The following is a 20,946-nucleotide window of genomic DNA, read 5'->3' on the forward strand; positions in this document are numbered from 1 at the left end:
TGATGGAGGATCGGTCCAGCCTGGCCTGATGGAGAGAACGCGGAGAGCTCCCGTTCAGGACTAGCGCCACCGCACTAGGCCCGTTGGGGCGGGGAGGGACCGTCCTGCCTGGCAGCCTCAGGCCATCAGGCCACCAGGCCACCAGGCAGCCAGGCCGCATCAGGCATGCGTGCCCCTCCGGGCGCCCCACTTGCGGGCATCCATTTATATGATAATTTTCTCTCGCCAACTCACACGAAGTTTCTCTTCTCTCCTGTCCTCAATCGCTTCCGAATTGATCCCGCATCTCTTCAATCCACTATCCATCACCATGTCTACCGAGCAGACGTAAGTCCAACCGATTCCCATGGCATTTTATCTCTTCTCTTCTTCTCTTCTCCCCCCCTCCTTGTTTTATGTGTTCTCGACCTGGAGATGCCCCTCATTTCACCGACCCCGCTAATCCATGATCCGCCCACAGCTTCATTGCCATCAAGCCCGACGGTGTCCAGGTACGACCAATTGGACCCTCTCCGCTGTGAATCCAGTGGAATCTCTTTTCATTCCGATGAAAAGAACAACAAAAACTGACTGTTCATCAGCGTGGACTCGTTGGCCCCATCCTCTCCCGCTTCGAGAACCGTGGGTGAGTATTTCTTACCGGGCAGCATCACGGTGGTTTACAATGCTAATGAGCTCTCCAGCTTCAAGCTCGTTGCCCTGAAGCTCTGCTCTCCCTCCAAGGAGCACCTCGAGAAGCACTACGCTGATCTCTCCTCCAAGCCCTTCTTCCCCGGCCTTGTCTCCTGTAAGTCTCGATGCTTTGGATGTGATCGGTGAATATGCTAACTGTCAATGCAGACATGCTGAGCGGCCCCATCGTCGCCATGGTCTGGGAGGGCCGTGAGGTCGTCAAGACCGGCCGTAGTAAGTTTTCTCGACGGCCTCGCTGAATGCACGCATGCTAACCACGGGACAATAGCCATCCTCGGTGCCACCAACCCCCTCGCCTCCGCCCCCGGCACCATCCGTGGTGACTACGCCATTGTAAGACCCATCTGAACGAACCCTCCTCGATGGTTGAGTACTAATGCTTGTGCAGGACGTCGGCCGCAACGTCTGCCACGGCTCCGACAGCGTCGAGAGCGCCCAGAAGGAGATTGCCCTCTGGTTCCAGCCCTCCGAGCTCCAGCAGTACGCCCAGAGCCAGGCTAACTGGATCTACGAGAAGGCCTAAATTTCTCCTTTCGATCTTCCCTCGCAGGAGCTGCGTCCCCATTGCCGTGTGTAATGTAGGAGGCAGCGGATGATACTATATCAGTCAAGACGTCATGAGAAATAATATAAAACATTTGTACAGACTTCTGATGCCTGGTTTATCACCGCCACGTATGATTCCCGCGCATGTCGACAACCTCGGGAAACTAAACCGCGATCTACTTCCGCCCAAAGAGCGCCCGGAGTCTCCCTCCGACGGGACCCAGAATGGCTCTGGCAAACCACGGAGTGGCCCAGACGCTGGCGGCGAGTCGCAGCGGTAGTAGAGCCTTGGTGACTGCATAGGCCGTCGCGAACTCCCATACTAGACGCATCCCTTTTCTTTCCCCGTCCTTGGGGGGAGTTAAATCTTTGTAGTCGACCGACCCTTCCTTGCGCTCCTTCGCCAACAATTCCATGTCCATCTCGGCATCATCCTCCACCCAGCCTTTCTTGCGCAACCACCGTCCAAAGCGTCGCGTGCCTTCCTCGAACGCCGCGCTCGACGTCAGATCCGGGAACCAATTTCCATAGTGGAAGGCCGCCACCAGGCCAAACAGGGGAACAATGGCCGTGAGCTCATGTAGGATTAGAAAGGAGGTGATGTGCGTGCCCGGAGCCCCCAGAAGCGGCGTGGTGTAGGACCGGAGAAACGACGGCAGGCGGTCATTGAGGCGGCGGAAGCGCGAACGGGGGGGTTCTTTGGGCGAGGAATAAAAGCGCGACGGGGACTTCCATGGCGAGAAGCGCAAGGGACGTAGCGAGGGGCGTAGAGAGGGCATGGTGGTAATACTCATAGGAGTGACGAGGGAAAGCAACAAACTCCCTGGTCGCGTTGGACGATAAAAGACCAACCCGTGTTTGCAGCGTTTGCACCTCGCCGGCGAATTTTCCACGCCTCCTTTGGCGGTGGTCACTTGCACGTCCTCGAAGATGGACTGGGCAACCCGGACGCGAGTCGCAACAATCGAGATCAAGTCCGAGTGAGGGCGTGAACGAAGTTGTCCAGTCATTCTCCTCACGGCGACGATCCGAGGCCTCCCGTTGGCCCGCCGCAGCACCACTCGGGCAGTTCCTCGTCCCTCATTTTCCTCCTCCACATCTTCACCTCTCTCTGCCCACCCCCCTCGGCTCCTCCGTCGTTCGAGTCTCGCCATGGAGAAGATCACCGACAAGATCGCGGCTTTGCCGCCCGATGCGAATTATTTCTCGCTGGAGTTCTTCCCTCCTAAAACGCAGATGGTGGGGTTCCCCCCGTCTCGCCCCGCACTTCGTCCTTGGGAGGCCCATGAGGTCGCTAACCAACATGCTTTGTGACAGGGATTTGCCAATCTACAAGCCCGTTTGGAACGTATGGCCCAGGCGCTGCGGCCGCTGTTCGTCACCGTCACCTGGGGAGCCGGAGGAAGCACTGCGACGAGATCGCTGGAGTTGGCCGAGATCTGTCAACGCCAGCTGCAGTTGACGACATGTCTACATCTGACCTGTACCAACATGAGTCGAGCTTTGGTGGATCATGCGCTGGAGGAAGCCAAGGTTCTGGGTATTCGCAACATCCTGGCGCTGCGAGGTGATCCGCCCCGTAGCGAGGAGTACAACATGCACGGCGAGGACAACAGCAACAAGGACTTCACGTTTGCGGTGGACTTGGTGCGATACATCCGGGAGCAGCATGGCGACTACTTCTGTGTCGGTGTCGCTGCCTACCCGGAGGGCCATCCGGCCGATTCATTCCAGGATGTTCAAGATCCCGAGCGAGACCTGCCCTACCTGGTCGAGAAGACACAGGCGGGCGCCGATTTCATCATGACTCAGTTGACATATGACATCGATGCCTACACCAAGTTCGAGAACCGGCTGCGGACCCATGAGTCCGGCGCTTTCAAGACCATCCCTATCGTGCCCGGCCTGATGCCCATTCATAGTTATAAGATCTTGACTCGAGTCACCAAGCTCAGTCACGTCCAGGTCCCGCCCAATGTCCTGGCCAAACTCGAGGAGGCCAAACATGATGACGACGCTGTCAAGCGTATCGGTGTTGATATCATCAGTAACATCGTGGACGGCATGAAGGACATCCCCACCCCGGGACACCGAGGATTCCACTTCTACACGCTCAACTTGGAAAAGACGGTGTCGTTCATCCTGGAACGTTGTGATCTAATCCCTCCGTACTCGGAAGACTCCGATGCGCTGGTCGACGGTGGCAGTCTATCGGCCCTTGATTCTTCTTCCTACGTGGCGCCGAACGGCGCGCCCATTCGTTCTCTCACCCGTCGTCGGGCCTCGTCAATCAACTCGCTCCCTCATAACCGTGTCATTGTCGACCGGGTCCAGACGCCCGGAGGTTCGTCCAAGGACTCTACCTCGCACGAGGCCCCCGCAACCAGTGCCGGCATGCCTGCAATGCCCCCGGATCGCAACACGACCCTGCAGATTTCTGAAGGATTGGGAGCCCTGGGTCGTGAGGCGACCTGGGATGACTTCCCGAACGGCCGATGGGGAGATGCTCGCTCTCCTGCATTCGGTGAGATCGACGGCTACGGTCCCTCGCTGCACGTCCCTCCCTCCATCGCACACCGCATCTGGGGCCACCCGGCGTCGCGTGAGGATATCAGTACCCTCTTCCGCCGACACGTTTCGGGCGATTTGTACATCGTGCCCTGGTCCGAAGGTGGCGCCGAAGAGGGCGGCAACGGCCTAAATGCCGAAACTGACATCATCCGACCTGAACTGCTGCAGCTGATCGATGGCAAGGGCTGGTGGACCCTGGCCTCGCAACCCGCCGTCAATGGCATCCGCAGCTCCGACCCCGTCTTCGGGTGGGGCCCTCCCGGCGAGGGCTTCGTCTTCCAGAAGCCTTTTGTCGAGTTCTTCTGCCCTTCCGCCGACTATCATAACGTGCTGAAGCCCATCCTCACCCGCCACGGACACGAAAAGCTGGCCTGGTTCGCCGCCAACGCGCACGGCGACTTCGAGACTTCGCTTCCCGGGCCGACCTCCGACGCCGACCCGCTGGAAATGAACCCGGCCAACGTCAACGCCGTCACCTGGGGCGTCTTCCGCGGCAAGGAAATCGTCACCCCGACCATCATCGAGGAGGTCAGCTTCCGCGCCTGGGGCGACGAGGCATACCGTATCTGGGACGAGTGGCGTCGCATCTACCCCCGCGATTCGCCCTCGGAAAGGTTCCTCGAAGAGACCAAGAACGACGTATGGCTGGTGTGCGTGGTCGGCCAGGACTTCGGCGCTGGCACCGAGATCGGGTCCCAGGAAGAAGAGGATGAGGTGAAGTGGATGTGGCGCGTTCTGATCAATAGCAAGTAGACATGATGCTCGTGCGCGCTTTTTGCTTCATATCCCTTGCTTTATTTCTTGTTATAATTTGAATCTAACGACTTTTCTAACGTCTCACTCTTACGCTGTCTGATCTGGGTGTTGAGACTGACTCTTATGCTTCAACCTGGTCGTGTGCCCTTGTTCATATTGATAATGGTATGTCATATGTCTTTTGCATGGGAGAAAAGGATAGAGGTCTGAATGCCCTAAGAAAATTCAACTCCGCAACACCTTAGCTATGTATATATATGCGATAGCTGTATGCGTCTGTCTATGGAAAAATAGAAAGGGGAGAACAAGCAGAAAAAGTAATCACGAATCTTGTTTCTTCGCGAACCCGTGAGCCTCAAGCCCCTCAGCATCGGTATCTGGTGTGGCCACCGATGACTGCGACTCGGCGAATTTCTCGAGTGCATCGTCGAGTCGGCCAAACCCGCGAGGGTTTCGACGTGGTTGATGCGCTTTAGAGGGGGTGATCTGGTGACCGCGAAGTCTGAAAGGTGCTTTGTTAGCTTACCGGGCTGTTCTATTAACTTTTGAATGCGGTTAAGGGTGAACACGCACCTTGGACCTTGACCGGTCTGTTTGGGGAGCTCCGAGGCGTAGAATCGCTGGAATGCCTGGACCTCAGCTTCAAAGGTTCCGCGCTGGATGCTCTCTCTAATCCGCTGGAAGAATACATCCATTGTGTGGTGGTTATGGATCTGAAGGAGAGTCCACGCCAGCATTTCCTTGGCGGTCAGGAGATGGTGGATGTAGGCGCGATGGTGATTCCGGCAGGTGTAGCACTGGCATCCTTCGACCAAAGGTGATGTGTCAAAGGTGTGTACAGACGACCACAGGTCAAAGCCGAGTGGTCGGGCCTCTGAAGCGCTTCCTTCGGTCGGGCATGGAGGTGGGAATGCAAACTCCAGCGCCACGCCGGCATCTGAAGTCACACCGACAAAAGGTACCGTAAGGAGGTCCGCACCGAGAGATACTTCGCGCAGAACATCCTGTGGTGTAGCCGGTTGGCCGAATAGCAGTCGAGGCAAGCTGCCTAGGGTCTCAGGCAAGACCGACAGCGACTCCGGCTCGTACAAGGCAAGGCCTGAGATGTGTGGTCGCAGATCACTTTCTAGCTCATCCAGATATATCATCTGCTCGGCATTGTCCAGCGGCAGCACCGGCGCGAAATAGGCTGTCTTGGAGCGGTTCTCTTCTGAGACCGCCTGTCCGTATAAATTTTCGGTGGCATGCATCGCGAAGGCATGGGTCCGATCGACCATCTTTCCCCGCCTTTTGTACCCAGGCCGTTGTCCTACAACCAAATCCGCCAGCCCAACCACAATATCCGGTCGCAAATTCTGCACGGCCTCAACATATTGGTTTGCGTCTAGCTGTCGGAATCCAAAAGCCGTCATGATGGCGATCGAGTTGTCCGTGTTCATCGGAGGGGTCGGGATCGGAGGCACGCGACGTGGTCCTAGGACTAATAGCAAGTCTTCGGGAAAGCAAGTGAACTTGCGCAAAGCCGACTCGTGCGATTCCGTAGGAACCTGGTAAATTGGAAGGGATTTGTTCTTTTGGTTTTGCTTCTCTATGACTGATCTGAGCCCCCATGGGCATCACCAGTCAGCCCTCTGGCTGCGGATCACGATAAACAAAGACGAGACCTAGACCTACAATCTTCCAGTCCAAAATACAAACTGCCGATGGCAGTCTGTTTAAGCATCACATCATGCGCAACATGTGGCACCGCGCCTCGGGATGTCAGGGGAATGTAGTGCGGCGTGGAAATGGGGTTTCGGCCTGCGATGGCCAGATTGCCCAGCCGCGGGGTTAAGGTGGAGGCCGAGGTGGGATTCAGAAGACTGAAACTGAGCATCTCGTCGCGAGACTGAGATGGGGCCTCGGGGTCCATGTCGATGAGGAACGTGGATGAGACAGGTCAGGTCGAAAAGAAGAGACCGCGGGAAAGCAGGAAGGGAAAAGCCGATGTTCGTCGGAGAAAACGAATTCCAGCGGGATGGATGCCTGAGAAATAAACCAAGCCGGTTCCGCTCTCAAACCACCGACACTCCGCATCCTTCGCCGGCGCACTTCACCACCAGCCGATCTCTGCGCAATCGGCTGCTTTTATTTGTTCTCATCCCGGATTATACGTTCTGGGCCGCTGAACATGGCAGAACTCGCCAGTCATGGACAACCACAGCGCGGGGCTCTCCTTGTTGTCGAAGGCTTAGATCGCGCGGGTAAATCGAGCCAGTGTGAGGCGTTGCGCAACTCCCTCCAGGCATCAGGGCACCCTGTTAAATATGTTCGGTTTCCAGGTAGGCCCTGTCTCTTTCAAAGGAGTTCACCTATGCAATAGTCCATTCTGACCCGTCCACTTCCCAGACCGAACCACGCCTATTGGCAAGATGATCGACGGCTATTTAAGGGGCCAGTCGCAGTTAGATGACCACTCAATTCATCTTCTTTTCTCGGCCAATCGCTGGGAGGCCGCCAAGGCGATCGAGGAAGACATTGCTAGCGGAACCACCGTGATAGTTGACCGTTACTCGTACTCCGGTGCGGTTTACTCCGCTGCAAAGGGGAACCCGAACCTCTCTCTTGAATGGGCATGGCTACCAGAAATTGGTTTGCCCCGCCCCGACATATGCCTCTTCTTACAGATCTCCCCCGAAGAAGCGGCCAAGCGAGGTGGTTTCGGTGTGGAGCGCTATGAGAACGAACCCATGCAAAAACGAGTGCGTGAGCTGTTTGGAACCATCTTCGGCCTGCAGCCAAGCGGTGACATCCGTGTCATTGATGCAGGGAGACAGTTCGAGGAGGTGTCGCAGGACATTCAAAAAGCCGTAGCGGAACGCATAGCCCGCTTAGGTGATATCGGGTCTTTAAGGAAGCTGGAGCGATTTGCGGCTTAAACTACTCCCGATACCAGCCATGACGCCCCGGATCATCAGAATTATCATGCGAAGACCTCTTCCTCATCATCGTCGCTATCTTTGATGACTATTTCGACCCTTTCAGATACCTGCTGGGATCCAGGCGGATCTTCACGCTCGGAATCCGATTCGAAGTCTAGAAGATCACTCCAGTTCTCATCTAAGGACACATCATCCTGCGCATCTTCATCTAAGTCGTCATTTGCCTGATGATCTGCGGGTTCAGTCGCTCCAGGCAAACATTCACTGGCGGCTCTCTGGCCTTTTTTGGTCCTCGGCTTGGCAGCGGTATTGGTTCTTTTCGTTTCTTTTTTCTTCTTTGGGAGAATCTTCTGCCATTGGTTTCCACCGCGTTTCCGAAGGGTCAATTCTTGCATCATTAAAGGCCATTGGACAGTTTTGTAGCATGCGGGACATGGACCAGAACGGGGCACCAAAAGGTCCGGGTCATTAGCAGAATCTAGAAATTGATTTGATAGACACGTTAGATGAGTGACGCAGTCGCATTTAGTTTCTGAACAAACAACCACCATTTCAGTGTCCGGAACGACCGATAGCTCACAGATTTTGCATAGGATCCCGGGATTATTAAGTAGAACTGCCGCCTTCTCCGCATAATCTTGAAATCGCTTGTAATCAGGCTTGATGCAATGGATGGCTCCTACTCTGGGGTCACTGGAGTTATGCGGCCTGTACGCCTCAGGGCAATCGCCGTCGGGGATGACCGCCACATGGTCTGGCAGAAAACCATCTACACGGTCACACCAGCCTTGCCACGCCTTGTAGACGTCGGCAGCAAAGTATCGGACCTTAAGAGGCCAGCCTGAAAAAAGATTTGATCGAAGCAGTGTATGCAGGGTGCCCAAACGAGCGCTCAGCGATACTTTGAGAACATGGGAGCGGCGGACCTTCGTTGTTTTGCCAGAGTCGAGACCACCCTTGGACGAAGTTTTGGCCTTCTCGTCGTCCGAGTCAACATGGTGGCGAGAATTTTTCTGGTGCTGCCACGCCCATCTAGAATCGGTCAGCTATTTGGCACAGATTTCGCATGAAAGGGTAAAGCAGGCAGCACGTACTCAAACTGCAGCGCAGCAATGCGGCTTGTGAATCCCTCGACGATGACAACCATTTCCCAGGGTCTCTTGTCATTTGCGGTTTTGCGCGCGCCTCCTTTGGCGAGACCATTATGCTGGGCGAGACGCCGAGCAGGATGAGGTGTCGAGCCAATGTACATCGACTTCGGCTTCACGGTGGACCGAAGTAGATAGCAACAATAGAAGGCCGGGATTGGCTTTGTGTGGTTGCCCTGGGCATCCGCCATGGTGACAAGTTGCTAACGAAGCCTTGGATCAAGCGACGCGATCGGCCACGGGAGTAAGCAGCTGATAGAGTGTTTGGAGTCCACTTTCTTCTGATTGACGATCGCAGCCACTTGCCTTGGGTTGGGGGAGGTGTTTGTGATGACAATCTATCTACATCCGTTCTGCGCGGCGACGTCGGCGGCATTCCGCGTTGGGGCCTGAGGCCGCCGCCGGGCAGATCGACGGCGTTCGCTTCTCCACAGTCCGTCGTCTCTCGACTTCTCTCGTCTCTACGTCGTGTCTGCCATCCGGACATGCAGCTCTCTAGCTTGGAGCGGTCTACGGCGTAAATCCGGTCAGTTCCGAAGGAGAACGCTTCTATATTCGTCCTATGAAACTGCAGAATTATCCGAACTCCAACCATTTGTTTACACTCTTTCCACCGGGCAATTAAGTCAGTAATGACTCCGGTACATCCGAGACTCAACGCCAGAATCCCAGGACGGGGGATGATTAATATACCTAAACCTGACCTCTTTCTATTTTGAGGCGGGTCACGCGCAGACCGACGGCGCCGGCCGTCATCCAAGCAGTGAAATGACCGATCAAGGATCCTGGATTCTATACTATACTACCTACCTTACCTAGGTAGGTGTACCTAGGGACCTACGCAGTAGAGAACCGGAAGTTCCGTATCATTAAAGACATCGCGATCTCGCGTTCTTGACCTTTAGGCTGCCCTGCATGGGAGGAGGGGGCAACCACAAGGCGCCACTAGGAGGGACCAGGTATCATTCCACCGACAAGGGCTGGGGGGAGTTTTCCTGGTTCATATTGGCCCCCCGTAACCCTAAACAGGATTTTCCCGAATTGTTTGGGGACGTTGGACGACTTTTAGTCGGATGCGGTCCATGGTTGACGTGTCACGTAGGAAGAAGAATGCGTAACTATCGTACGTCGTAGTTAGTCAGGTCAGGGTAAGATGGCCACGGTCTGCCGAGGCATGGGAGGATTGGGGAGCGACCAGCCGGCGGGAAAATGTCGGCACTCCGGTGGGATGCAAAGTGGGCTGATGGCCGGTTGGCAATCAAGACTGGGTTCAGATTGAGCATCGGGTAGACCTGCTAATCGATTTCGCATGCAGGAGAGAAAAGGGAAAAGGGAAAAAGGGCGCCTCCGTCCACTGTAGTTGAAACTAAGTAGAGGCACCAGCCCGTATCCCGGTATTGTTACCGTCCTCGAGGACCGCCAGCGTACCGGTGGGTATCCTCGTAATGGCGCGTACGGCCAGTGTTCATCAAATCTTAAACACTGTACGGAGCACCACTCGTACTAAGGTTGCACTCCCCCGTTCTTGGCGGCATCTCGTTACATCACCGTTTGCGGCCGCAATATCTTTCCATACCGTAAGAATGGTTTCGCTGCGTGGGCCTGAGGCTGCCAGATGCAACTCATGGATTCCTTTTTTTTCCCTTTTTTCCCTTCTCTTCTCTCCCCCTCCCCCCTTCCTGAATCCTTGGCTGGTCTGGCTCGCTTTCCTCTCGTCTCTCTCTTTCCTTTTTCCCTTTTCTTTTTTCGTTTCTTGTTCCCCTCCGTTCCTCGCCTTTTCATCATCGCTCTGGCTAGTGTTCGCTCCACTTCCATCCGACTCCAGCCCTTGGATGTATACCCATCATTATCCACTCCACTCCCCACGGTATGTACGTCCACTCCTTTGCAATGGGAACCTCTCGGGCTCCAAAATGATCTATACGGAGTATCTATACATATGGTTATTCTTCTATATGATACTCCTGGGTCCTAGTTGATTCAAATCGCTGGGCTTACCTAACCCACGCCTGTTTTATGACCTGGACTTTTTTTTTTTTTTTTTTTTTTTTTACACCTTTACCCATTCCCCGATCCCTCCAATCTGACCCGACGGCCTACTAACGAAGCTACTCCGATTCAATCCTCCAATGGTGACTGCGTGCTGATTCACTAGTATCATTACTTTCATAGCTTCGACCTAGTCCCTGCTAATCCTGGCCCGGCCTAACGACCACCTCGACGGCTCTCTAGGCTGACTTGGGGGACCGATTTCTTTTCACTACCACGACGTACTTTCACTCTTCCGAGTGTCTCCACACTAACCCTCCCGGGCTCATCTCGGTCTTCCCTTGAACATCGATCTGCCAATCCTCTCGCGTCCGCTCCCTTCACCACTTCTCCCTCTTCTCCCTCGCTTCTCCCCACCCACCCTCTCTCCCCCCCAGCCTTTGGCATCGGCGGGCGGTCTTTCCAACTCTCTATATCTCTCTCGTTCTCTGTCTTCATTTCACCTTACCCTCTTCCCGGCCTTTCGATCGTCCTATGTGTTTTTCGCATCGGATGATTGCCCCCTTCCGTCCGCGATAAAACAGGCGCGATATTTCCCTTCGCTCTCAATTAGGCCGTCGCTTCTTAGAAATGGTGGCCCCGGCCTCAACGGGAGGCAACTCGACAGGCTTGCAGCCTTCGGCCAGCCGTCATCCTCCCCGATCCTCCAGCACCCACATATCGCATTCTCACAATGTACCTTTGAGCGCTCGGCGCTCTGCCCCTCTGGATCTGTCCACGGTCGAGCGACGAGGACAGCCCAATGCCCCTCGAGAACCGAGCAAACGAATCCGCCCTCACGGTCTGCAAGAAGCCCCTACCTTTCGTCCAACCGAGGAGGAATTCCGGGATCCGGAAGCATACATTCGAAAGATCGCGCCTGAAGGCAAAAAATATGGAATTTGCAGGGTTATTCCACCCGAAGGATGGCAACCCACCTTTGCTATCGACACAGAGGTATGCTCGAGAGCGTTCATTGTGTTCCTTCCCCCTCGGCACGAGTGCCGCGTTCCCCTTAGCGGCTCAATGCGTGTTTTTCTCGCGAAATAATAAAGCTAACAACGTGCTTTCCTAGCGCTTCCACTTCAAAACTCGTCGACAGGAGCTTAACTCGGTTGAAGGAGGTATGCCCCCGCGTTCAGCCACGTTCGCTGCCGGTGGAACTCCGCAGCCCAGTTCTGACCCGAACCCAGGTACTCGTGCAAACTTGAACTACCTCGACCAGTTGGCCAAGTATCACAAACAAAATGGTACCAATCTCAATCGCTTTCCGAGTGTCGATAAGCGACCTCTGGATCTGTACAAATTGAAAAAGGCGGTCGAAGTCCGGGGTGGTTTTGATCAGGTCTGCAAGATGAAGAAATGGGCGGAGATTGGTCGCGATCTGGGCTATAGCGGCAAGATCATGTCTTCTCTTTCGACATCACTGAAAAATTCCTATCAGAGATGGCTCCAACCGTACGAGGAATATCTCCGGGTGGCTAAGCCTGGAGTGCAGCAGCAACTGGAGCTGGAACATGGTGGGCCTTACACTCCGTCGCCCAACCATTCGCCTATGACCAAGAAGCCGATACCGCCGGAAACCCGTACTCCTTCGGCGACGCCCCAAAGCGCACTGGGCATGGCGGCCGTGGCTCCTCAGAGCACTCCGAAGGAGTATGAGCCAACCCCTGATAAACCCCCGCCAGCGGTTGAGCCTACTCCTCCTCGGCCCATCGCCTCCGGTTTTACACCCGTCAATGCCAGTTCCGGCTTCACTGCTGTCAACCAATCCCCTTCTTTTGTCGCCGTGAACAGTGCTCCTCCGGTAAAACGGGAAACCGAGAATGGGTCTCTTACTCCGAAAAGTGTCGCAGAACACCCTGCCACGTCAACGCCTGTTTCTAATGGCCACGGAGGCCATCCTATGAAACGCGCGATCAGCCACGAAAGCGGTTCGCAAACTGACAACGGCGATGATCCAAACGGCCGACGAAGCAAGCGCCTCCGAAAGGGTATGTCAGAAAAAGATCGAACCAATCGAGAAGCAACCATTTCTGATGTTCTCCATGCAGATGCTCCACCAACTGTCGCTGGTTCACACATGAGTCTTCTGCGTCCCACCCCACCACGGCCGCGCAGGAGTGACAGCCGCAAAACCGGCGAGGTAAGTTCCCCAACAGGCACGTACTCGCTATATCTCAGATACTAAATGAATTTTTAGAAGTGCGAAAATTGTGGAAAGTCAGAAGATCGATCCTCTATCCTCGTGTGTGATAGTTGTGACCACGGGTACCATAAGCAATGCCTCGATCCTCCCTTGACAACTGTCCCTGAATATGATTGGCACTGCCCCAAGTGTCTTGTCGGCACTGGGGAGTTCGGTTTCGAAGAAGGAGGGGTCTATTCCCTGAAGCAATTCCAGGAGAAGGCCCATAATTTTAAGAAAAATTACTTTTCCTCCAAGATGCCGTTTGATCCTGTTCTCAACACTCATCGGCGCGAGTCCGAAGATGACGTGGAAAGGGAGTTTTGGCGGTTAGTAGAGAGTCTGACGGAGACGGTTGAGGTCGAATACGGTGCCGACATCCACTCAACTACTCATGGAAGTGGATTCCCCACGATCGAACGAAATCCGCTCGACCATTATTCAACTGACCCTTGGAATCTAAACGTTCTCCCATTCCACGGGGACTCCCTCTTCCGCCATATCAAGTCTGATATCTCCGGCATGACGGTTCCCTGGGTGTATGTCGGCATGTGCTTCTCAACTTTCTGCTGGCACAATGAGGACCATTACGCCTATTCCGCTAATTACCAGCACTTTGGCGCTACCAAAACCTGGTACGGGATTCCCGGGGCGGATGCCGAAGCATTCGAAGAGGCAATGCGACAGGCTGTTCCAGAGCTTTTCGAAGGTCAGCCTGACTTGCTTTTCCAGCTTGTCACTCTGATGCCGCCAGACCAGCTCCGGAAGGCCGGTGTCAACGTCTATGCACTTGATCAAAGAGCTGGGCAATTTGTCATCACTTTTCCGCAAGCGTATCATGCTGGGTTCAACCACGGCTTCAACTTCAATGAAGCGGTCAACTTTGCACCGGCAGACTGGGAGCCGTGGGGCGCAATGGGCGTCGAGCGTTTACAGGCCTTCCGGCGTCATCCATGCTTCTCGCACGACGAGTTGCTATTGAATGCAGCGGCTCGTGACCCATCGATCAAAACCGCTAGGTGGCTGTCCCCCGCGCTCCAGAGAACCTGCGCGCGTGAGCTGGCTGAGCGAGCCTCGTTCGCAGTCCGACATCGAGAGGTCGCGCCTCACAACTGCTCTCTCGGATCCCGGGAGCCTCCGCCTGCTGGCGGTTGTCAACTGAAGCTCATCGTTGAAGAGGAAGACCTTCCCGAGGAGGACTACCAGTGCCAGTTCTGCAAGGCTCTTAGCTACCTGACGCAATTTCGCTGCCATAGGACCGGGAAGACCGTGTGCCTGATACACGTGGATACTTACGACTGTTGTGGAGAGCCGCTTACCCAAAGGCTACTTGGACCGGACCACACACTGCGTTACCGGATTAGCGATGACGAGTTGAGGTCCTTGGTGCAAAAGATTCAGGAACGTGCCAGAATCCCGGAAGCATGGGGTGAGAAGCGTGACAAGACTCTGGAAGAAGATCCTAGGCCCCAGCTGAAGGTCCTTCATACCCTACTACATGAAGGTGAGAAAATCCCATACCATTTGCCTGGTCTCCAAGATCTTGCGGCCTTCGTTCAGCGCTGCGATAAATGGGTTGAAGAAGCAACCAATTATATCACCCGGAAGCAGCAGAACCGGAGGAAGAACGAGAAGGCTTGGCGCAGGAGTACTTCTAAGGCCGCACAGCTGGAAGAACGTGATCGTGAAGTTCGCAGAGTAGAAAACATCTACGCCCTTCTTGCAGAGGCTGATAAACTGTCGTTCGACTGTCCACAGATGGCGACTCTGGAAGAAAAGACCCGCGAGATCGAGAAATTCCGCCAGGACGTTAACGGTGCCCTCATGAACCCCCATATCCGATCGGTCCAGGAAGTAGAAGACCTAGTGGAGGCCTCCCGCAATTTCAACGTGGAGATACCCGAGGTAGAAGGACTGGAACACATCCTCCGGCAGATGAAATGGAACGACGAAGCGCGCCGCAGGCGTGAACAATATTTGACCCTCAAGGACTGCCAAGAACTTATCCTCGCCGGCGAGCAACTAGGACTCTCGGACACTAATGACCACCTCCTCTATCTTAGGGACCTTTGCCGCCATGGTGAGGCCTGGGAAGCGAAAGCCAAGGAACTGATGTCCGTTGAGGCGGTCCATTATCAACAGCTCGAAGCTCTGTCCGCGCAGGCATCCCGCTTCCCCGTCTCGCCCGAGACCCTTGCGGCCGTGGATGCCATATTGACAAAGCAGCGTGAGGCGCAAAAAAAGATCCAATCCCTGTATGAACGGAGTAGGGATCCTGACCTTCGAAAGCGTCCCAAGTACAAAGAGGTCCGTGAACTTATGGAGTCTCTGGAAGAACTAAACAGCCGGCCAACCGGTGCCCTTGACCTGGAACGAGAACAGAAACGCCACGAGGACTGGATGCGGAAGGGCAAGAAATTGTTTGGAAAGGCCAACGCTCCGCTTCACATTTTGAAATCCCACATGGAGTACGTTGAAAAGAGAAACTCTTACTGTTTTGATCTGGAAGATCGGTGTCGGCCTCCGGTCGAACCGGCCTCTAGGGACAACAGCCCGGACGGTCTACTAGAGAACAACACTGCCCCCAGCATGTGGGGTGGAGGGAAGTCACGGAAACGGGATGTGTTCTGCATTTGCCGGCATTCTGAGGCGGGGATGATGATTGAGTGTGAGGTCTGCCACGAATGGTAAGCGTTTTCGTCCCTGCAGGTGAAACAAACAACACCCCCTTTGCTAATAGCCACTCTTCGTAGGTATCACGGCAAGTGCTTGAAGATCGCGAGAGGGAAAGTCAAGGAGTTCGACAAATACACCTGTCCGATCTGCGATTGGCGCCAAAAGATTCCGCGTGATGCCGCTCGCCCCAAGCTTGAGGATCTTCAGGAATGGCAGGCGGAGATTGCTTGTCTGCCGTTCCAGCCTGATGAAGAAGAGATTCTGGATAATATTCTCAATCAAGCGACTACCTTCCGTGACTTTCTCCAGAGCTTCACCAACGCTGCCTGCACCACTACCGAGGAAGTTCCGACCCTGATATTCTATTTGCGGAAGATCGAGGGCGCCGAGGTTTTATTGGCGTACGAGACAAATTTCTTCCGGCAAGAGATCCATAAGTGGGCGCCTGTGGCTCCAGAAGCCCCGCCGATCCTAGAGCAGTCTCTTTCCACTCGCAAGCCGCGGCCGACGAAGCAACAAAAGATCATGGCACAGTTGGGCGTGGAACGCCCTGAAGACCTCCCGCCTCACCTGCGCTCGAAACATCCCAGTCTCGGCAAACGCAGATCCATCGACTCCCCGATAAGCAAACCTCCACTTCTCCTGCCTGCACCTCACACTCCTGGCGGTGGCCCTCATCCCGATGCCTATCGCTCCGACCCTACCTTGGCCACGCTGTCGGACTCCCAAAACCCGCCTTACCCCTTCTCTGCCAATTATTCCCTTCCGGGCAACGACTCCACGCCAGCTTTCGCACCGAATTCCTCGGCATTTCTACCTCACGCTGCAGCACATTCTCCTTCGTTTCCCGCTCGGTCTCCCTCCCCACATCATAGAGGGCTGGATACGTCACTCTTCAGCTCTCCTCAGTTTACTCGGGACCAAAACGACACGACCCCGGGTGTGGACGTCGATCATCAAGACCCGTTCGATAGCAGTCCGCGACAGGATCTAGACGATGTGTTTGCAGACCTGACGAACCAAGACGTTGAACCGGATCCGGAACCACAGCAGGAACCAGAGCCCGAACTAGAGCCTATGGAGAACACCCACGCCAACGAGGCGCTGGAGGCGCTCGATGCGAGCAATGAGGATCATTCTGATCCCACGGAGGATGAAGCTTCACCGGACAGTAAACCCAATGGAGCCGTCAAGGCTTTGGCTGAATCAGAAGTTGCATCCACCGCAGACTTGGCTTAACACCCACCATGAACGGGGAATTCAACTCGGAGTTCTACTATTTTCTTTTGTCTTCTACTTTTTGTGATCAAAATTAGCGGGGGCTTTCATGAGAGAGGGTTTGATTCCTTTTTTTTTTTTTTTTTTTCTATCACCTTTTTATCACTGTTGTGCTTTTTGTTTTTTGACGAGTCCTCGACGTCGAATCCATCACCTTCTCGGCAGGCATTTTGTGGCGTTTACTAGTCACCCGGTGGTCTCTTCCCTGCTTTGCGATGTATGAGTCCTAACGGTGTTTATGTTCTTGATATGGTTCTTTGCTGTTGATATTTACCTTCTGTGTTTCTGTTTCTTATGAGCTCCGTGTATCCCAGGCACCGGCGAAATGGCGGGGAGAGCTGATTGGCCTCTGCATACCTGGGATGTGCTTCTGTGCTCCGTTCTTTGCTTCATGATCTTCTATTGTCTTTTGCTTTCGTTCTTATTCGACATGGCCTCTCAGTGATTCTGCTCGAACCAGGTTCAGCGGAACTCGCACTGTTCCTGGCAGTGGTCATGCCGGATATCTCCTTGGCTCCTGCTCGTCTTTGCTTGCATGTTGAGTGTGATACTACGCGAACCACGTTTTCTGTATCCCTAATGAAATAGACCTTTTAGTTTATCCTCCACTCCTAAGTCATTCAACGTCAGCGTAAGCGCCCAGGGCCGACTGCCCACCAGTATGAATGAAAAGGGCATTGATCGGATGGGGATCCCTAGACTGGCTCGGCCAGTCCCTTGCGATGTCTCCCTGCTGCACCCAATGCGCCATGCCTCTTGCCACTTTGGCCGTATAGACCGGATCCAGAAGAACACCCTCGCGCTGGGCCATCAACGCCAACGTCTCCTTGGTCTTGGGATCGAGCACGCCATATCCCGTTCCGGCAAACCGATCGTCCAACCGCACGTCGTCTGCCGTGATATCCTCCGCGTCCAAGCCAATCTGGACGGCCGCGCGCCGCGCAAACTGCAGTACCCTCCCCTCGTGGTATTCGCGCGGTTTCGTGGGCGAATTCAAGATGCCAATGACTCTGCGCGACGACGTCCCCAACGACGCGCCCGTCCGCCGCACCTCCATCTTCTCCAACAACTTGAACCCAGCAATCAACCCCGCCACCGTGCTCCCACTCCCACAGGCCACAAAGACATAGTCAAACCGCCGACCCTCCCCGCCCAGCTGCTCTTCCTCCTGCTCCGCGATCTCAAACGCACACCGCGCATACCCCAGCCCACCCAAGGGGTGCAAACTCGCCCCCGACGGGATCCAGTAGGGGACCTTCCCCCGCCGCCACAGGTCCGCCATGATCGGCGCGATGGGATCCGACCCGTCGTCCGCGACATTGTCGGACTCGAGCAGCCGCACATCCGCGCCCAGCAGCCGGTCGACCTGCACGTTCCCGGTGCGCAGGAACGCCGGCGCATCGGTCGTCGAGGCCAGCCCGCCCCCTGTGCTCTTGTGCAGGACCACCACGGCGTCCAGGCCCAGCTGGGTCGCCACGGCGGCGACCTGCACCGTGTGGTTGCTTTGGACGGCGCCCTCGGTGACCAGCGTGGTGGGGGTCACGTCGGGGATGTCCGTTCCGTCGGGCTGGTGTGCGCATCCGCGCTGGATGTGCGGCACGATGTATTCGAGTTTGCGGTATTTGTTGCCCGAGCAGGCGAGCGGGGAGCATTGGTCTTCACGCTTGGCGAAGAGTGAGATGGATGGGGCGTTAGTAGTGGGGTGGTGGTGGGTGCGAGTGAGCAGGGTTGATAGAGCGGGGAGGGGATGGATCGGGGAGGGGTGCGAGTATAGGAAAGGATGGCGAGGGATTTTGGCGAATGCTTCTGGGAGGGAAAAGCACATTGTGAGAGGGGAGATTCAGGTGCTCGCTTCACTGTTTGAGTTGTATAGGATGGTAGTTTCGGAACTATATATTCGTACTACTAGTGGATGAACGGAGAGAGTATAGTAAGAAATCTGCCAGGGTTAGTCAGAAGTATACTTCGGTGAAGAGCTATGCACTGACCGGAATCAGAACATGTAACAGCCCCTCCAATTGACCGGGTGAAAGAGAGAAGTAGTTGAGGGGACGAGGAGGGACGAGTGTTGATGCTTCGCGATGCCGCAAGGGCGGTGAACCGGGCGGCGAGGGATTCTGCTGCAATATAACTGGACTGTCTTCACCGCCTTCCATCTGCCCTCTGCCACCTGATCAGCTCATCTGGAAGACTTCAGACTGCAGACTGCAGACCCCTACGCACAATGGCGCAAAGTCTCTTGCAGATGCTACGGGCTGCGCGCCAGACCCATCTTCGCTTCGTCTCGGGGGCCTTGTCTCCCGCCGAATCCCCCATCTACGTCATCGGCAACTCCTCCGCCGATCTGGACTCGATGGTATGCGCCTTGGTTTACTCGTACTTCGCCAATCGCACTTCCCGACGCCATATCCCCCTCATCAACCTCTCCAAGGTCCCTTCGGGCCCAGAACTCCGTCGCCTACGGCCTGAATTTGCCAAGGCACTCTGGATATCCACGAACATGGCAGACCAGCCGTGGGACGACACGCCCGAATCCGCGGGGCCCCTCCTCCGCGACCACATCCTCACCGTCGCAGACTTCGCAGAACACCTGAAGCAGCAGCAGCAGCATGGACCAGATGGCTCACCCCGTCACCTCACCGCCGACGCGGTCCTCGTCGACTGGAACGCATTACCGATCCGTCCGACGAATGGGCAGCGCGGAACCGGACGCTTAGAGGGTCTTCCGACGGTCGAATTCTCCGTCGTCGGCTGCATCGATCACCACGTCGATGAGGGATTTCTGGCCCCTAATCTCAACCCCCTGGTCATTGAGAAAGCCGGATCCTGCTCTTCACTTGTCACGACTACCTTGCACACCATGGGATTGTGGCCCACGCCTTCTTCCCCTACCGCAGACTCGAACCCCTCCGAGGAAGAATGTCAGATTGCCCGACTAGCCATGGCCCCGCTACTCATCGACACGGTCAACATGACCGCCGCAGACAAGGTGACGGCGGTTGACACGCGTGCGCAGGATATCCTGCGACAGACGCTCGAAACCACAAATACCGAGCGCAGTGACATCGAGCGAGACTACGCGCAGATCCAGGAAACGAAACAGAACAGTTTGGATCTGCTCACGGTCGATGAGATCCTCGACCGCGACTACAAGCAATGGGCGGAGTCGTCACCCCTGCGACCCGACCGACCCGTGCGCATCGGGTTCTGCTCCATGGTCAAGCCGATCCCCTGGATTGTGCGGAAAGCGGGCAGTGCGCGGGCATTCCTGGACGCGCTGCGCGTGTTCGCGGAGCAGCGGAACCTGGACATTGTCGTGGTGATGACGGCGTTTAGCTCGTCGGTGCGGGACGGCGCGTTCGTGCGCGAGCTCCTTGTCTGTGCGCCGGACGATGGAGTCGCGGCTCATGCGCTCCGCGATCTAGAGGCTCGGTCGAGATCGCAGTTGCAGCTGCAGGAGTGGTCTGATCTGGGAAGCGCCCATGCGGATGGCCAGTCCGAGGCCCAGACTATCCGAGACGTATTATCCAGTGACCAGGTCCCTTGGAGACGGATCTGGGTCCAGGGGGATGTGACAAAGAGCCGGAAACAGGTGGCTCCGCTGGTCCGGGAGACAGTGACCTCTCCGGCAGGAGACAGGCTTTGATACCGATATGATTTCTATATAAATATTCACATATATATGACACAGCGATGATGATGGACAGCGCCGAGATGCGGGCGTTCTCTATATTTATCTTACGAATGCACGACCTACAGAAGAGAAAACAAAACTATGTGAGGGTTGTGGCCATGACGTTAGGCCTAACCTTTCGTTCTAATATTCATGCATCAGTCTATGCGCTGGTTGGTCGTGGTCCAAGATAAAAAGAAATACAATGCCAAAGAAAGAGAAGATGGAAAAGAAAAGAAAAGAAAAGAAAAAGTCCATAATCACACATTGTACACCCAGTCGCCATACGCAAGGAATGTTCTCCAGTAACTCCAACTCATGTAGTAGATTTGCGTCCGTCCATGCTTGCCCTTCACATAAATCAGATAAAAAAAAAAACGATCAAATGACACATAACATCTTGAATGATGCAACCATGCAGGACCCCAACCCCGGGCTCAGTGATGCAATGCAACCATTAGGCAAGGA

General features: G+C 55.2%; 10 protein-coding genes across 10 annotated transcripts; 6 read left to right on the forward strand and 4 right to left on the reverse strand.

The window, feature by feature from the left end:
- Positions 1 to 274: 274 nt before the first annotated feature.
- P170DRAFT_401586 (nucleoside diphosphate kinase) lies at positions 275 to 1,341 on the forward strand. The gene is made up of 7 exons (XM_024846377.1): positions 275 to 327; positions 461 to 491; positions 582 to 625; positions 684 to 787; positions 841 to 906; positions 962 to 1,026; positions 1,082 to 1,341. Exons 1-7 carry the CDS (start codon positions 311 to 313, stop codon positions 1,214 to 1,216), a joined length of 462 nt encoding a protein of 153 aa, XP_024707196.1. The 5' UTR covers positions 275 to 310; the 3' UTR covers positions 1,217 to 1,341.
- P170DRAFT_433792 (uncharacterized protein) lies at positions 1,308 to 2,403 on the reverse strand. The gene has a single exon (XM_024848576.1). The coding sequence runs from the start codon at positions 2,016 to 2,018 to the stop codon at positions 1,416 to 1,418; it is 603 nt and encodes a 200-aa protein (XP_024707197.1). The 5' UTR covers positions 2,019 to 2,403; the 3' UTR covers positions 1,308 to 1,415.
- On the forward strand, positions 2,174 to 4,851 carry P170DRAFT_433793 (methylenetetrahydrofolate reductase (NAD(P)H) MET12). The gene is made up of 2 exons (XM_024848577.1): positions 2,174 to 2,478; positions 2,557 to 4,851. Exons 1-2 carry the CDS (start codon positions 2,392 to 2,394, stop codon positions 4,561 to 4,563), a joined length of 2,094 nt encoding a protein of 697 aa, XP_024707198.1. The 5' UTR covers positions 2,174 to 2,391; the 3' UTR covers positions 4,564 to 4,851.
- On the reverse strand, positions 4,732 to 6,551 carry P170DRAFT_401593 (tRNA-ribosyltransferase family protein). The gene is made up of 3 exons (XM_024846378.1): positions 6,241 to 6,551; positions 5,140 to 6,160; positions 4,732 to 5,068 (listed from the first exon to the last, which is right to left on the reverse strand). Exons 1-3 carry the CDS (start codon positions 6,476 to 6,478, stop codon positions 4,888 to 4,890), a joined length of 1,440 nt encoding a protein of 479 aa, XP_024707199.1. The 5' UTR covers positions 6,479 to 6,551; the 3' UTR covers positions 4,732 to 4,887.
- Positions 6,552 to 6,736: 185 nt separating this feature from the next.
- P170DRAFT_349115 (bifunctional thymidylate/uridylate kinase) lies at positions 6,737 to 7,484 on the forward strand (the record flags this gene model as incomplete). Its single annotated transcript, XM_024843719.1, has 2 exons — positions 6,737 to 6,887; positions 6,955 to 7,484. 2 exons carry the CDS (start codon positions 6,737 to 6,739, stop codon positions 7,482 to 7,484), a joined length of 681 nt encoding a protein of 226 aa, XP_024707200.1.
- A 44-nt stretch (positions 7,485 to 7,528) lies between these two features.
- P170DRAFT_471824 (structure-specific endonuclease subunit SLX1) lies at positions 7,529 to 8,826 on the reverse strand (the record flags this gene model as incomplete). Its single annotated transcript, XM_024852872.1, has 2 exons — positions 7,529 to 8,519; positions 8,582 to 8,826. The coding sequence occupies 2 exons, from the start codon at positions 8,824 to 8,826 to the stop codon at positions 7,529 to 7,531; spliced, it is 1,236 nt and encodes a 411-aa protein (XP_024707201.1).
- A 1,205-nt stretch (positions 8,827 to 10,031) lies between these two features.
- Positions 10,032 to 11,049, forward strand: P170DRAFT_93102 (uncharacterized protein). Its single transcript, XM_024855437.1, has 2 exons — positions 10,032 to 10,502; positions 10,808 to 11,049. Exons 1-2 carry the CDS (start codon positions 10,081 to 10,083, stop codon positions 10,842 to 10,844), a joined length of 459 nt encoding a protein of 152 aa, XP_024707202.1. The 5' UTR covers positions 10,032 to 10,080; the 3' UTR covers positions 10,845 to 11,049.
- A 205-nt stretch (positions 11,050 to 11,254) lies between these two features.
- Positions 11,255 to 16,766, forward strand: P170DRAFT_349859 (putative PHD transcription factor (Rum1); the record flags this gene model as incomplete). Its single annotated transcript, XM_024843767.1, has 5 exons — positions 11,255 to 11,620; positions 11,739 to 12,657; positions 12,718 to 12,809; positions 12,867 to 15,538; positions 15,605 to 16,766. The coding sequence occupies 5 exons, from the start codon at positions 11,255 to 11,257 to the stop codon at positions 16,764 to 16,766; spliced, it is 5,211 nt and encodes a 1,736-aa protein (XP_024707203.1).
- A 400-nt stretch (positions 16,767 to 17,166) lies between these two features.
- Positions 17,167 to 18,805, reverse strand: P170DRAFT_377221 (1-aminocyclopropane-1-carboxylate deaminase/D-cysteine desulfhydrase). Its single transcript, XM_024845394.1, has 2 exons — positions 18,794 to 18,805; positions 17,167 to 18,744 (listed from the first exon to the last, which is right to left on the reverse strand). Exon 2 carries the CDS (start codon positions 18,628 to 18,630, stop codon positions 17,422 to 17,424), a length of 1,209 nt encoding a protein of 402 aa, XP_024707204.1. The 5' UTR covers positions 18,631 to 18,744; positions 18,794 to 18,805; the 3' UTR covers positions 17,167 to 17,421.
- A 210-nt stretch (positions 18,806 to 19,015) lies between these two features.
- On the forward strand, positions 19,016 to 20,811 carry P170DRAFT_433802 (putative exopolyphosphatase). The gene has a single exon (XM_024848578.1). The coding sequence runs from the start codon at positions 19,030 to 19,032 to the stop codon at positions 20,449 to 20,451; it is 1,422 nt and encodes a 473-aa protein (XP_024707205.1). The 5' UTR covers positions 19,016 to 19,029; the 3' UTR covers positions 20,452 to 20,811.
- Positions 20,812 to 20,946: the final 135 nt, after the last annotated feature.

Source organism: Aspergillus steynii (assembly GCF_002849105.1).
Source record: "Aspergillus steynii IBT 23096 chromosome Unknown P170scaffold_2, whole genome shotgun sequence".
Classification (NCBI taxonomy): Eukaryota; Fungi; Ascomycota; class Eurotiomycetes; order Eurotiales; family Aspergillaceae; genus Aspergillus; species Aspergillus steynii.

Coding starts and splice junctions, on each gene's coding strand:
- P170DRAFT_401586 (XM_024846377.1), top strand. Junction 788..840: donor CTTCCCCGGCCTTGTCTCCT/GTAAGTCTCGAT, acceptor CTGTCAATGCAG/ACATGCTGAGCGGCCCCATC. Junction 1,027..1,081: donor TCCGTGGTGACTACGCCATT/GTAAGACCCATC, acceptor ATGCTTGTGCAG/GACGTCGGCCGCAACGTCTG.
- P170DRAFT_433792 (XM_024848576.1), bottom strand. CDS start 2,018: ATGCCCTCTCTACGCCCCTCGCTACGTCCCTTGCGCTTCTCGCCATGG.
- P170DRAFT_433793 (XM_024848577.1), top strand. CDS start 2,392: ATGGAGAAGATCACCGACAAGATCGCGGCTTTGCCGCCCGATGCGAAT. Junction 2,479..2,556: donor TCCCTCCTAAAACGCAGATG/GTGGGGTTCCCC, acceptor GCTTTGTGACAG/GGATTTGCCAATCTACAAGC.
- P170DRAFT_401593 (XM_024846378.1), bottom strand. CDS start 6,478: ATGGACCCCGAGGCCCCATCTCAGTCTCGCGACGAGATGCTCAGTTTC. Junction 6,161..6,240: donor GTATTTTGGACTGGAAGATT/GTAGGTCTAGGT, acceptor GGCTCAGATCAG/TCATAGAGAAGCAAAACCAA. Junction 5,069..5,139: donor CAGACCGGTCAAGGTCCAAG/GTGCGTGTTCAC, acceptor AGCACCTTTCAG/ACTTCGCGGTCACCAGATCA.
- P170DRAFT_93102 (XM_024855437.1), top strand. CDS start 10,081: ATGGCGCGTACGGCCAGTGTTCATCAAATCTTAAACACTGTACGGAGC. Junction 10,503..10,807: donor TATCCACTCCACTCCCCACG/GTATGTACGTCC, acceptor TTACTTTCATAG/CTTCGACCTAGTCCCTGCTA.
- P170DRAFT_377221 (XM_024845394.1), bottom strand. CDS start 18,630: ATGTGCTTTTCCCTCCCAGAAGCATTCGCCAAAATCCCTCGCCATCCT.
- P170DRAFT_433802 (XM_024848578.1), top strand. CDS start 19,030: ATGGCGCAAAGTCTCTTGCAGATGCTACGGGCTGCGCGCCAGACCCAT.